The sequence below is a fragment of the Artibeus jamaicensis genome, unplaced genomic scaffold (genome assembly GCF_021234435.1).
Source record: "Artibeus jamaicensis isolate MK-2021 breed Jamaican fruit bat unplaced genomic scaffold, CSHL_Jam_final contig_867, whole genome shotgun sequence".
NCBI classification, from domain to species: domain Eukaryota; kingdom Metazoa; phylum Chordata; class Mammalia; order Chiroptera; family Phyllostomidae; genus Artibeus; species Artibeus jamaicensis.
Genome location: NW_026521995.1, coordinates 215,932 through 230,040, shown reverse-complemented (window position 1 = coordinate 230,040; position 14,109 = coordinate 215,932). Strand labels below are relative to the sequence as shown.

Sequence of the window (14,109 nt, the reverse complement as noted above, 5' to 3'; positions counted from 1 at the left end):
TGGCCCCAGTGAGGAAGGAACAAGAGAACGAGGCACCTCCCCACTCAAGGGGAAGGAGCAAAAAGAGAGAAGAAGGAGCTGGGCCCTGGAGGTATCGTCCAAATCACTGCAGCAGTCCTGGCTGCTGGCGTTTGGGTCTCTGTGAGACCTTTTTTGTCCAGGTTTCTGTTGATTTACACCGAAGGCACACACTTGTATACCTTCAGACAACAGTGATATGCCTTGCAGTCTTTAATATGAACAAGGTCATCCTGATGCCTGCGGTCTGCTTTTGTTCTCTGCCTCTGCTCTCCCACCCTGTACACGGGGCTCTGAATCTTTGCCAAGACTGAACAGCCCTCTGTCTCAATTTTAGGCAGTCCTCTGGGGACTTGTCACCCCAGTCTGCCGCTTCAAAGCAGTGAGTTAGGCTGTGGTCCTCTTTGACCCAAGGCTTGTGAGAGTGATATTTCCTTCTCTCCCTGTCTTCTCTCCCATCATCCTCAGGGACTCCTGGCATAATGTCTTTGAAGAACGTTGGCTTTTACGTAAAAGAGGAGGAGCCCTTGATGTCAGACAGTTCTGCCTTCTCTGTGCAAAACCCCTGACCCAGTCTCTGACACAGAGGTGCACTAACATTTCAACTTCTGGTTCAGAATAGGGCAGGAATTACAGAGGGTTTTTTGTTTTTGTTGTTTTTTGTTTTGTTTTTCAATAATCCCAGAAGAGTTAATGTTAGAAAGTTAATGAAAGTTATCCTTACCATTTATTAAAGAAACAGTTTCCTTAACAGTATATTTTCCAGAAACAATTTCCTGAAAGTCTTTAATTCGATGAATAACAGCTTAATTCAGTGAGGGTTTGTTTAAAACCTGCCATGTGCAAGCCATAGGTCATGTGAAATGCACAGATTTGTGGTATGGAGGCCCTGCTCTCCGGTGCACTTGGTCTACGTGGGAGGCCCAGCTCACGGTGAACGACCCCGACAGAAAGTAGTGAAGGAAGGGTGTGCCCTGGGCTGGAGGAGGAACTGCCCGCTCTGATTAAGGAGAAAGAGAAGTATTTCGTTTTTAATGGACAAAATCCAATTAGAAAAAGAACTCAATCCAGGGATTTTCCTTGTAATTAAACTTTGGAAAAACCAAAAGGAAAACAAAAAGATAATCTCAACAAGGGATTCACAAAGACTGGAGGCCAAGAAATGGGGCCACCCCACCTTGAGCGCTTGGCCTCCGTCTCATTCACTCTGTGTCTCTTGGCCTTTGTACCGTCTCCCCACACACTCTCTGGGACCCCTCCCCAGCCTTCCAATGACCAGTTTTCTAATCTTCCTCTCAGTCTCCTCAACTACAAAGTGAGGGTAACCACAGAACTTACCTTCCTGGACCTGTCATGAGGATTCACATACATTAAATTAAAGAGTAATATAATCGGTGACTCTCACACAGCTTATAGGAAGTGCTTGATGATGGTTACGCATGATTTATATATTTTCATGGCATCATACTCAGATATGTATTAAGCACCTGCCTGCGTCACTATACGTGAGTGCTACAGTGGTGAATGGGACATGATCACTGCCCACAGCCACAGTCTGTCAGAGGAAGAAAGCCTGGGAAACAGTCCAGTGAAGTGCAACAGGGTGAGCACTGTGATAAGGGTGAGTACAGCACATGCTAGGGGAACCCCTCACCTCACGCTGGAGCCATGGAGGGCCGATGGCACCTTCAGCATCTTTACTAGCTCTGCCGAGAAAGCGCTGAGAATGGCTTCAACCCTGGATTATTTTTGTAATCAGTAATCTGCAAAATATGTCAACCTCCTTGTTGAAAGTTGTCAGGTTTGATGGTCTCCATGTGATATTGGGTGTGGCCTTCACTTCCATGGTCAGTAAGGGTGGTACCTTTGCTGTTGACGTGACTCCTTGTGATGTCCTAGACATGAATCCTGGGGGGTGATGGTGTTGACCATCCAAATAATTGTAGTTCTGTCCTCTGAGCTAACTGTGAAGTAGCCGACTAGTGTCTCCAGGGTGATGCCTTTGGCAGATGTGCCAGATGTTTGGGCAGCTGTGATGCTACGACAGGTCTCTTCAGAACAGTGTGTGTTTATAACCACCAGCTCTTGGCTAGGTTCTGGCACAGCCTTTGAGTTTGTAGGTTATATTGTTGTCATTTTTCTGTTTCAGTTCTTCACAGAATTTTACAACTTGACACTTTGATATTAGACAGTGGAAACTGAAATTGCATTAGTCGAAGAGAAAAAGTCAGAGCTGAAAATGCATGAATTATAGATGCTGATAACAACTCAGATGTTGTATCTATTACAGCCATTGAAACTGCATTTTTCACTTTGTTCCTCTTTTCTGTGACCTCCTTAGGGTTGATGGCAGCTACCAATTCCTTTGGTTGGTTGATAACTAGAGGAGGGTTGGTTGGTTGTTAGAGGAGGAGGGACTGTGGTTCTTTCTACCCAGAACACACTCTCATTGTCTTTAGGCTTTTTTCCTTTTTTTTTTTTTTTTGTCTCAGCCTATGTGTTGGCAGAGATGCCCTCTTGGCTACATCATGCTGTGTCTTATGAGGAAGGGAATATGTTGTAAGTGGTTCTTTGATATCCTGAGGCTTGGCACTGGGGAATGCACTTGGTTGAAGATGGTCCAAAGGAATGCAGTGGCTTGGATTTTCCAAAGATCAACCTCAGGAAAGGTTACCTGATCCTGCCTGGCTTCCCCGAACTTGTTCCCTCTGCTCTTCTCTGCCTTCATGGAAACTTCATAGTACTGAGATTTTGCTGACTTTCAAGGAAGAAATCTGGCTTTTGAATAAGAACCAGGAGGGAGTGAGACAAGTACGGTGACTAGACACATCTTGCAGCGAGGCTCAGAGGAAGGCTGTGGCTTTAGGAGGTCCTGTTGGCTGAGGCCCCCGGAGGTTGTGCCGGACTCTCTATGGCTTGGATGGAACTTGAGTCTGTGTCAGCTGCTCAGGTGAAGGTCCCAGACTGGGTCTGCTTCCATCATGCTCTGCAGGTTTGGGTCTGGGGTCCATACCAGGTGAGGTATGGCCCTGTGGGTAAGGAAGGAGCCCCAGTATCTGTGACACTACACCACAGGTGCTTGAGACCAACACAGGTGTATCGGCTGAGCTGCTGTCCATATGGGGAGGTGGCTCACTGCAGAGGTGATGGGAACAGACTATTCCGACAAAAACAATTCATATGTTACCCATGGCCATGTGGGTACTAGCCTACTGACACAGCAGCAAAGGCACCAAGAGGAGCCTAGACATGTCCAGAGAAAAATCCGGCCTTTTCATTATGAGACCCAGATCAGTAACATTAGCCATGTAGAGACTGTAGAGGATTAGCCCACCTCTTAGCCCAGTTTCTCTTTGAAAGAGTCAAACCTTGCCAGATGAGCAAACTGTCCTATTCAGAGAAGTAGGTTCCTAGAGACCGTGAGTCTCATACCCTCCCTTCTCCTCTCATGAAAAGTGCAAGTCCCCTCTCCCTGCCCCTCCAGCTTAAGAGCCAGGGTCTGTGAGCTTTGGAATAAACCCCTAGGGTGGCACGTGGCAGTCGGCAGTAGGTACTTCAGGACCATCTGGAACTCATTTGAATATGTGCCACTGTGCCCGGCATATGATAGGTCCTTAACCAGTTGCCCTATTCCCTTCAGAGGCAAGATTGACTGATTTCCAGAAAGTTGAAGGAAAATAAGACAGAATTCATTTTAAAGCATTTGTTCCCATTTTTCTCAAAGAAGTTGATGGTCAAGAGCATTAGAAGATTTCCATTTGCTGCCTTTTATGAGATGAGCCAACTCTGACCCAGGGTGACTGACATTTTTATGAGATGGGAGTCTCCATGGGGACAAATAATTTTCTGTTATTGCTCACAGCATGGGGAAATTGTTCTTTTCACAAAGATCTAGCATTCTTCCCAAGATCATGTAATTTCTGACATTTTCCCTCCTGGAGTAAATTTATATTCTAGGATTCCATAAGACAAGCAAATCCTCAACTCATACATACTTATTAACGATAATTATAACGGAGATATAGGAACAGTATGGCATTGGGAGAACATCTTAGTCCACTCGTGCTGCTATAACAAAATACCGCAGACCTTACAAACAACAGAACTTTATTTGTCACAGTTCTGGAGTCTGGAAAGTCCAAATTAAGGAGTCAGCAGACTCAGTGCCTGTTGAGGCCCTGTTTCCCAGTTCAGAGGCGGCTGTGTTCTCCCTGTGTCTTCACATGATGGAAGGGCTGAGGGAACTGTGTGGGGAGTTTTTTTTATAAGAACTCTCATCCCACTCATGAGGTTCCATTGCCATGACCAGGTCACCCCCAAAAGGCCTCACCTGCTAACCCCATCACACTAGGGATTAGGTCTCAACATATATATTTGGGGGGGGGGTCACAAGCATTCAGTTTATAGCAAAATATAAGGATGATCAGGAAAAGAAGTACATAAGTGGATTTCAGCATCCACAGTTCCTGGTTAATTAACAGGCAGAATGGAAAATCCACAGCTTTTGTTAATTCCAATGCTATTTGGCTACATTACTTTTACCCCATGGATTATGTAAGATTTCTAACAGCTTTGGGGAAATGCTTTCTCAATGCAAAATGATTCCAAAGTGAGTGCTCATCAGGGTCGACTCTCCTGGGCTGCTTGTTGAAATGCAGATTCCGGGACTCTGACCCAGCTCTACTTAATCAGAATCAGAAGCATTTGCCCAAAAGACTCTGTATTTTAAAGAATCTCTCCATGTGGCTCTTATTCCCCATCACAGTTTGAGAATCTATGCCAAAACCCCAAATCAGGAGCATGCCCAGAGAGTCTTGAACTTTCTTGCCCTTAAACAAAACAAAACGGAAAAACTAAGTCAACAGAAAAAAGAGCCGGGTCGCTTTGGTATGGTCTTTAAATCTCCTTGAGAACTCTGTGTGCATGAGCTGTAATCAGACCCATAAGGAGAAGGCTGGGATGGGACTGGTTTACACTCAACCCACAGAGCCGGTTGAATGAGATCAGTAATCTTAGCCAGAACCAAATTGTGCAGACCTGCCATGAATAAATTTAATATTTTAAAGCCCCCATAGTACAGCCAGGATCTCCAGCCAATTCAGGGAGCCCTTCCAATGTCAGCATCAATTGATTTGAAGTAGTGAAGAGACTCTTAGGCTATATTGTAACTCAGTTAATGAAGAGAATGAAGAGAAATGAATCCTATGAACATACTAGAAAAAAAGATATACAATTTTAGCTGACTTGACACAAAATACCAACCTCACCAAAAAATTGTCACTATTCCATTATAAAAATTAAGTCAACAAACTGATTAGTGAGTACCACCAAATTTAACAGTATTTAAGATGATTCATTGCACATACAGAAAAAACCCTCAATATGAGTGCCCTGAAATATTAGTACTTGTATACGAATGAAATTCAAGAGAGGTTTTCCATATTTCACTATAGCCCTAAAATTTATACCATACTATCAATAACAAGTTGTATGAATGAAAGGACCTTTTCTAAACTATCAAAGATGTTTAAAAATTGTGACCAATCAGGCTAAAGACTGCATTATCCTTCTATTACCCTTATAAAAAATAATGACAAAACCATTGCCATAAAGGAGTGTGACATGATTTTATATGTCAAGCGTTATTATGGACGTTTTTGTGAAGGTGCTTTTTTTCTCTTTTTGAATGAGATTAACATTTTAAATCAGTGGACTCTGAGTAAAGCTGATCACCCTCCAGAGTGTGGGTGAGCACACCCAATCAGTCAAAAGCCTAAGCCCCGGAAGACTTCTGCAGGCAGACTGCCTTTGGACTCAAACTGCAGCCCTTCTCCAAGTCTTCAGCCTGCTGGCCTATCCTGTATATTTTGGACCTACCAAGCCTCCACAGTAGCATGAACCAATTTTTAAAAATAAATCAATCAATAGATGACACAGATGATAGATAGACAGAAAGTTGGATAGATAGAACAACACCTTGGGAAAGGAGGCAAGGATGAGCTGGCAGTGTGGTACATGTGTGAGATGTGATACCTGCAATGGACTCCATTCGTAACATATGTAAAACTTTAAGGCAAAATTCTTAAGCAAAACGAATTTGTTAAAGTGACAATAAGATATTCACAGATCTACTTGCCAAGAACACTGATTCTGATTGTTGTATTCTGAGGTAGGTCAATGTTATCAGGGAAGATCTGGGAGAACTATGCCAGTCATTATGGTAAAATTCATTTTACACTTAGTGTTTCAGCAACCTATTTGTTTTAAAGAGATGAAGAGTTTAATTTAAAGAATTTCTCTACTAGTAAGATTATTTAAGAGTCTACTTAAAGTAAATGAATAAATAATTTTCACTTAAAAAAATATGCACCTAGCAAAACCACCAAAATACAAATCTGTTAAAAATAGACCTTGCCTTTGATGTTTATTTCACATTATCTAAGTACATCCAGTTATGCTAATTTACATTTTTATTTCACATCTTTGCATTCCTGATATACATATAACAGGACAAAGAATACCTTTGCAATGTTCAGCCTCAAAACCCTGCTTGGGGAAAACAAGATTCTCAGCGGCCTTATTCTTTCTGCTCATGTACAAATACAATTCTAAATAATTGGACTGAAAATTAAAATTGCTAAAAAGACAAAGTGACTAAATTTTTATGCCACCTGAGGTTACTTGGACTTAATTTTTTTAAATGGCCCTCTAATTACTGAATTATTATTCAATAGGTAACATTTCTTTGGGAGCTCCTTAAACTACTTCAGGAAGCTTAGTTGGTTGCTTCTGGAGCTCAGATAATCTGCATTCAGTTGACAATAGTTACACACCAATGGTGCGTAAGTGTTGACATTATCATCATATGTATTCACCTAAGACATTTTTTAAAGTGGTAGTCAATATCATTTCTCTTTTGTGAAAATATCTTTCCAGGCTAGAAAACGAGCAATTATTTCTTCAATTAGGCAAAGAAAAGGCACAGACCAGTGCAACACAATCCTAATTTTAAACAAAACAATCAGATTGAATGAAAGACCTTAACATTTCAATTACAATCTCATGAAATTCAAATATATCTAAGTCACATTGCAATACTAGATAGCTATGTGTTCATTCTGTTCAATGTTGCCCACAAGATCTTTTGTATCACTAATTCCTGCATTTATTCTACTGTTAAAATAGAGGGTGTTTTCAAATGTGTTCTCCTGAGGTAAATGCACACGTCTCTTCTTATAAAACCAATATGCAGCGAGGCCGGCGCCCATCACAATCAGGAGGACCACAATGACGACTACTCCGGCTACACTGGATGGCTGTTTAGAAGGGCCCATCTTCCTCGGGGCAGCTAGAAGTAAATAAAACCATTAGGAAAAAAGTAGAGGGAGGTAGATGATAGAATTCTCTGGAGAATTCAGAGAACAATATAACTTCCTTTTTTTTAAAAACTAAAATGCATATTCTCTCCAGTGATACTTGTCAAACAGCAAGGCAGGCATGAAACAGAGTAGAGGATTACTTTAGATGTTATGATTATTATTCAGTTGCAAGACTATTTCATTTATTTATATAGCTCCATGATAAACAATGGAGCTCCATGGTAAACAATGTTTTAAAATAGCCCGCTTCAAAATAATTTAAGGCTGCTTACAAATATATTATATGAAGAGAAATAGGATAATAATGATGATGCTGATGACAATAAAAATGCAAGTGAAGCTATTAGGGAAAAGAGAAAATAAGAACAGTAGAAATATGGGCTCATCAGTTTAATTAGTTAACTAACAGAAACCCTGACGTTAACGAGGAGGTTACAGCAAGCCATAAATCTCTCTGTTTTATAGCAGCCAAGCAAATGAGTGAAATAGGATGTTACCTAATTCAAGTTATGTATAAAATTAAAACGAAAACTACTGCTTAAAAAAGAACAAAACCACATGAATTACTGGGAGAAATTTCTCCTATGGATTCTTATAAGGCAATTCTCTGTAACAGAGCAATCAATGCCATTGAAAGCATCGGTGGTAAACCCACCAACCTGTCCCCAAAGCCTGATTTTCTAGAGCAACAGTCAAGGGAGGCTGATGACATGATACAGAGGCTGGTGCAGCACGAGCAAGTCTAATGAGAGTTTAGGGGTGTAGGGAGGGACTGTTATGGTTTGTTTAAACAGACTATATTGATACATTACTAATAAGGAACTCGAAATGTCTAAATGGTCTTACCTTCTGTTGTCATTGACGTATGGGTAGGTTCAGGATCAACAACTGTTTGTACAATGAGAAACGTATTAAATATTTGTAAAACCCACAATACCTGCATATAGATAGTATTATTTGTTTCACAGATATATTAAATCCTCCATGTTTGGATTATGGTGATGTGACATGATATGGTGTGATATGACATGATACAGATAGATCAGATCTGTCTGTTCCATAGCAGCATCCTACAGCTGTATGGTGAGTTTGAATATGTTGGAAGATCTAAAAATCCAGGATGGGTAAAAGTGGATACTGTTGTAATAGAAATAAATAATACAATAATTACTAAATAATAATGTAAGGAATAAACTGTATTTTGGGTACTCACAACTGTAAGCCTACCTTTGCCCACCCCTGTACAGCCCTCAGATTTGTATTTGAACCACTGATATTTACCCTCAAAAATCTACCCATTCTACCCATAAGCAATGTATTCTAGGCTAGTAGTTTTGAAATTGGCCCATGGAAGCATTAGGTATTACAAACATTTGAATGAAAGTGAAATAGATCCCAGTACTGCACCAAAAGGTATGTGGTATCTTTAGAACAGAGTTTTAAAAGCCTGAATAACTATAAAATTCTAAAATAATAAAAACTTATGGGAGATGGAGTATTTATCTAATTTATTTATATATCATTTAATTAATAATTTCACATGTTGGGAAGGCTATTATGTGAAGTGGAATGGCATAAAAATATTAAAGTCCGGATAGTACCACATTATGGGCAAATAACACTACTAATTCACCCAATCCCTGTCATTCCACGGTCTGCCTCTAAGGTCTCAGAAGGAGGCTTAATTTGTCTTACGAGATTTATTCCTTAAACCTTACATGATTTATTGTAATAATTCTGATTCCCTCCCAGGACCCTGCTCCTTCCCATTTGCCAAGGTGACTCTTTCACCTTTTCTTCTCATGCCGTAAGTTTTTGTGGCGTGGCTCTCCAAACTGCTTGCAGTTTTGCAGACCCATATGCATGGCTATCCCATTATAAGTGGACTGATAAATCAAACCAGGATGCCAGCTGGGCAGGTGGGGAGTATGTTATGCTCACTCAGAGCTGCAGGCAGCAACTGACCACCACAGTAAGCTGTCAATTTTACTTACACAGGGGAGAGCTTGCAAGAAACCTGTAATCATATTATAATCCCACACCTGACAACTTAGTATTAGAAAGTGATGGTGGCCTGTCAACATATGTATCATAGAGCAAATTCCTACTTACTTTTTGGTCTTTTACAAATATATCCTTTGTAGGAAGAACAGTGAATATTATTCCAAAATCCAGAAGATGCAATTAAAGCCACACAATCATTTCGGTCACCAGAGGGGTCTCCCGTGTTCCAGTTGACGAAGGAGACTGGATTGTTGTTCATCCATATCCACTTTCCTGATTATCAGATAGAGCCAATGAAAACATAAGTTAAAAATCCAATCTTAAAATAAGTTCAACTTATCCATGTAAAACTTCTGAGTATATTATTCTATACTGCAATCAATATTTGTTTACAGCCAGACTTTTAATGGATGATATTATAATGGCTAATTATTACAGGAAAGGATAGTGAGATTGTGTCTCTTATGCACTTTTAGTTGAAAATTTATTTCTGATTAATAAAACTTGTATACTTATCTCGCCCTATGTATTTTTTCTGGCAAAAGACAGAAAATATTTTTAAAGCTTCTTAAACTAACTTAACTGCAAAAAATATTATTTTAACTAGCAACTTTCAAGATAGAAAAATATATGTGTCATCGAAAATTCCAGTTCTTATCTCAAATGAAAATATTTTTAATTTTAAAACTCTCCACAAATTAACCATTATTTAAGGCAAGAGTTTCTGAAACTGAAACCTTGTTTAACATACATTAGTTTGAAATATTTGTGGCTAAATAATCATCCTGCAAAAATTACCTTCAACATTTCTGTATAACCCTATCCAAAAATTGGTTTTGCCTTGAAGTGGCTCAACTCGATATGATAGGAAACTCGATTCAGCAGCACTTTCAATGGAAACCAAAGAGGAACCTGCAAAAATACAAAAGAACAAATATGATGGGAATACACTTAAGTAGCTGAAAATATTTTTGTAGTGACAGTATTTATATTAAGAGCAATATAAATCATTCTAACATATCCACTTAAGAGGAAAAATTTTAAGGGGTAGACATTTATCCTTTTCAAATTTTGGTTTCTATTCTGAAAATACATTTTAAAGCATCATCCGTGCACAAGCACTAAAGGAGCTGCTACAGAAGATGCAAAGAGAAGGAGGATATAGAAGGTCTTAATAGGGTTATAATACTGTAGGTCATTGTGAGTCAAGAGTGAAAGGATGTGTCAGAAAATAAAATAAGTACAATAGGCTTTTGATTTGTTTTAGGTGAAGCAACTGAAAGGGAACACAGAGGAAATAGAATTTAAGATGTCAAGAAGCATAGGATTTCAAGCAGAAAGGATAGAAAATAATTTCAGGAAGAGGAAGAATAAGAGGAAAGACAAGAAAAAAGGGAAGCGTAGAGCTTCTTCAGGAACAGAGATGACTCACAGATGCATGCAATCCTCTATATTGGTTTATGGTGATATGATACAGATAGACAATAGATAGACAGGTAGAGGGATAGATCTATTGGAATTAATAGTGTTAATAGATAATGCAGTTTGGCTGGACTAATATGGTCAATGGGTAAAAAAAGACGGGATAGGCCTTACTACAAATGGCAGTAAATTAATATTTAAGGTAAAGAACACTTAGTTTTTTCAGGCAACAGAACAATGCAATGCACTGCAGGAGTATGAATCCAGCTGTTAAAGAACTGTACAGAGTAGGAAGACAGATACTGAGAGGCTGGTTCAATGACCATGACATTAACAACACACATCAGATTAAGACTAAGTGTCAGCTTGAGATTTTAGAATAAATAGCTATAGCTTTATAATGGTAACAATGAATATACTTTAAGCACTTTATGCCAGACATTTTGCTTTGGGCTTTATAAGCAAGATCTTACTAAAATTTTACAACAGCCTTATCAAGTGGGTACTATTGGTACCTCATTTTATACTTAAGTAAAATATAAAGTACATAAGATATTTTAAACTTGCTAAGATTTTAATGATAGTAGAGGGCAAAGACATGATTATCAGCAATCAGACAAAAAGAAATAAAAAGTATCTGAATTGGAAGAAGAAAGTGAAACTGTAATTATTTGCAGAAAACATGAAAGGGTACATAGAAAACCCTATAGAATCCACCAAACCACTACTTGACCTAATAAGTGAATTCAGCAATGCAATGGTTACAAAGTCACTATGCAGAAATCAATAGTATTCTTGTACACCAACAATAAATCATCAGAAAGAGAAGCTAAGAAAAACATCCCATTTACCATAGCAACAAGAAAAATAAAGTACCTTAGAATAAATTTAACCAAGGATGTAAAAGACCTATACTAAGAAAATATAGAACACTGAAGAAAGAAACCAAGGAAGATACAAATAAATGGAAGCATACATCATGTTCATGAGTAAGAATTAACATCATTGAAAATGTCCATACTACCCAAACAATCTATAGATTCAATGCAATTCATCTTAAAATACCAATGGCATATGTCACAGACCTAGAAAAATATTTTGAAAAACTATATGGAACCAAAAAAGACCCCAAATAGCCTCAACAATCCTGAGAAAGAAGCATGAAGTGGAAGGGATCACAATACCTGATATCAAACTATACTACAAGGCTACTGTAATCAAGATAGCCTGCTACTGGCACAAGAAAAGATGCATAGATCAATGGAACAGAATAGAGAGCCCAGAAATAAACCCACATCTCTATGGTTAATTAATATTTGACAAAGTAGGCAGAAGCATAAAATGGAGTAAAAACAATCTCTTCAATAATGGTGTTGGGAGAACTGGATTGGTACATGTGAAAAAAGAAATGATACTACTAACTTATACCATACACCAGACAAAACTCAAAATGGATAAAGGACAAAATAAGTCATGACACCATAAAAGTCCTAGTAGAAAACAAAGGCAGTAAAATATCAGACATCCCGTGTAGCAATATGTTTGCTGATATATCTCCCAGGGCAAGGGAAATAAAGAAAAAATTTAAAAATGGGACTGCATTACATTAAAATGTTTCTGCACAGCTAAAGAAACAATCATCCAAATGAAAATGGAACCAGTTGTATGGGAGAACGTATTTGCCAATCATAAATCAGACAATGGTTTGATCTCCAAAATATACAAAGAACTCATATGACTCAGCACCAGGAAGACAAACAATCCAATTAAAAAACCGGCAAAGGACCTGAATAGACACTTCTCCAAGGAGGGCATACAGATGGCCCATAGACATGAAAAACTGTTCAGTATCACTAGCCATTAGAGAAATGCAAATTAAAACTACAATGAGATATCACCTCACACCTGTCAGAATGGCCATCATTAATAAAACGACAAACAGTAAGTGCTGGCAAGGATGAGGAGAAAGTGGAACCCTAGTGCACTGTTGGCGGGAATGCAAACTGGTGCAGCCACTGTGGAAACAGTATGGAATTTCCTGCCTTGTGACCCACCAATTCCACTGCTGGGAATATACCCTAGGAATCCTGAATCATCATTTCAGAAGAATCTACCTACCCCTATGTTCATAGCAGTGCTAATTATAATAGCCATGTGTTGGAAAAAGCCCAAGTACCCATCAGTAGATGAATGAATTAAAATACTGTGGTATGTATGTCCAATGGAATACTATGCAGCAGAAAGAAAGAAGGAGGTCCTTTATTTGGGGACAGCATGGATGGAATGGGAGACTATTATTCTGAGTGAAATAACCCAGTCAGTGAAAGATAAGTATCATGTGACCTCACATATAATAGGAATCTAATTCACAAAATCAACTAACAAGAAAAGAAAAATAACACCAGAGACATGGAAACATGGAACAGACTGATAGCTGTAGGAAGGAAAGAGTGAAGGGAGAAATGGTGGAAGGGGAAGGGACTAGTCAAAGAACGTGTATGAATGTCTCATGGACAACAGTGTGGGGATTGACTGTGGGAAAGGGGGGTGGACTGGGTGGAGGTGGCCAAAGGGGAAAAATTAGGACAATTGTAATAGAATAAACAATAAAAGACAAATAACAAAATAAGAAGCCACAGATATTAAAAATAAGGAATGCACATTCTTCTCAAGCACACATGAAACATTCTCAGACTGATCATATGTTAGGCCACAAAAAAGTCTCAGTAAATTTAAGATTGAAATCATATCAAGCATATTTTCTGCCCATGATGGTATAAAACTAGAAATCAATTACAAGAAGAAAACAAAAACTCACACATATATGGAGATTAAACAAGATGCTACTGAACAATTAAGGAGATGGATATAAAATGAAATATTACTCAGCCTTTAAACAGACAGAAAACCTTCCATTTCCACAACATTGATTAACCAGGGGGGCTTTATGCTAAGTGAAGTAAGCCAGACAGAGGTAGACAAATACTTCATCATATTAGCTTTATATGTGGAACTTAAAAAAAATGGACTCACAGAAACTGAGAGTTGAATGGTGGTTGGCAGGGGCTAAGCAGTACAGGGGAAATAGGAAGAGCCTTGTAGAAGGGTACAAACTTTCCATTAGAAGATGAATAAGATCTGAGGATCTAACATATAGCATGGTGGCTGCAGTTGATAACACCGTATTGTATAACTGAAATTTGGTAAAAGCGAACTTTAGTGTTCTCACCAAAAAAGAAAAAATGTAACCATGTGAGGTGATGGATGCATTAATTAACTTGACGGG

General features: G+C 38.8%; 1 protein-coding gene across 1 annotated transcript in view; it reads right to left on the bottom strand.

Annotated features, from left to right (window-relative positions):
- Positions 1 to 6,416: 6,416 nt before the first annotated feature.
- Positions 6,417 to 14,109, bottom strand: part of MRC1 (mannose receptor C-type 1) — a 79,447-nt gene continuing 71,754 nt past the window's right edge. Inside the window, exons 27-30 of the mRNA XM_037150736.2 lie at positions 10,200 to 10,313; positions 9,510 to 9,674; positions 8,244 to 8,285; positions 6,417 to 7,366 (exon numbers count right to left, since the gene is read on the bottom strand). Coding sequence (XP_037006631.2) covers positions 7,116 to 7,366; positions 8,244 to 8,285; positions 9,510 to 9,674; positions 10,200 to 10,313 — 572 coding nt within the window. The 3' untranslated portion in view covers positions 6,417 to 7,115. The remainder of the gene's footprint in view (positions 7,367 to 8,243; positions 8,286 to 9,509; positions 9,675 to 10,199; positions 10,314 to 14,109) is intronic.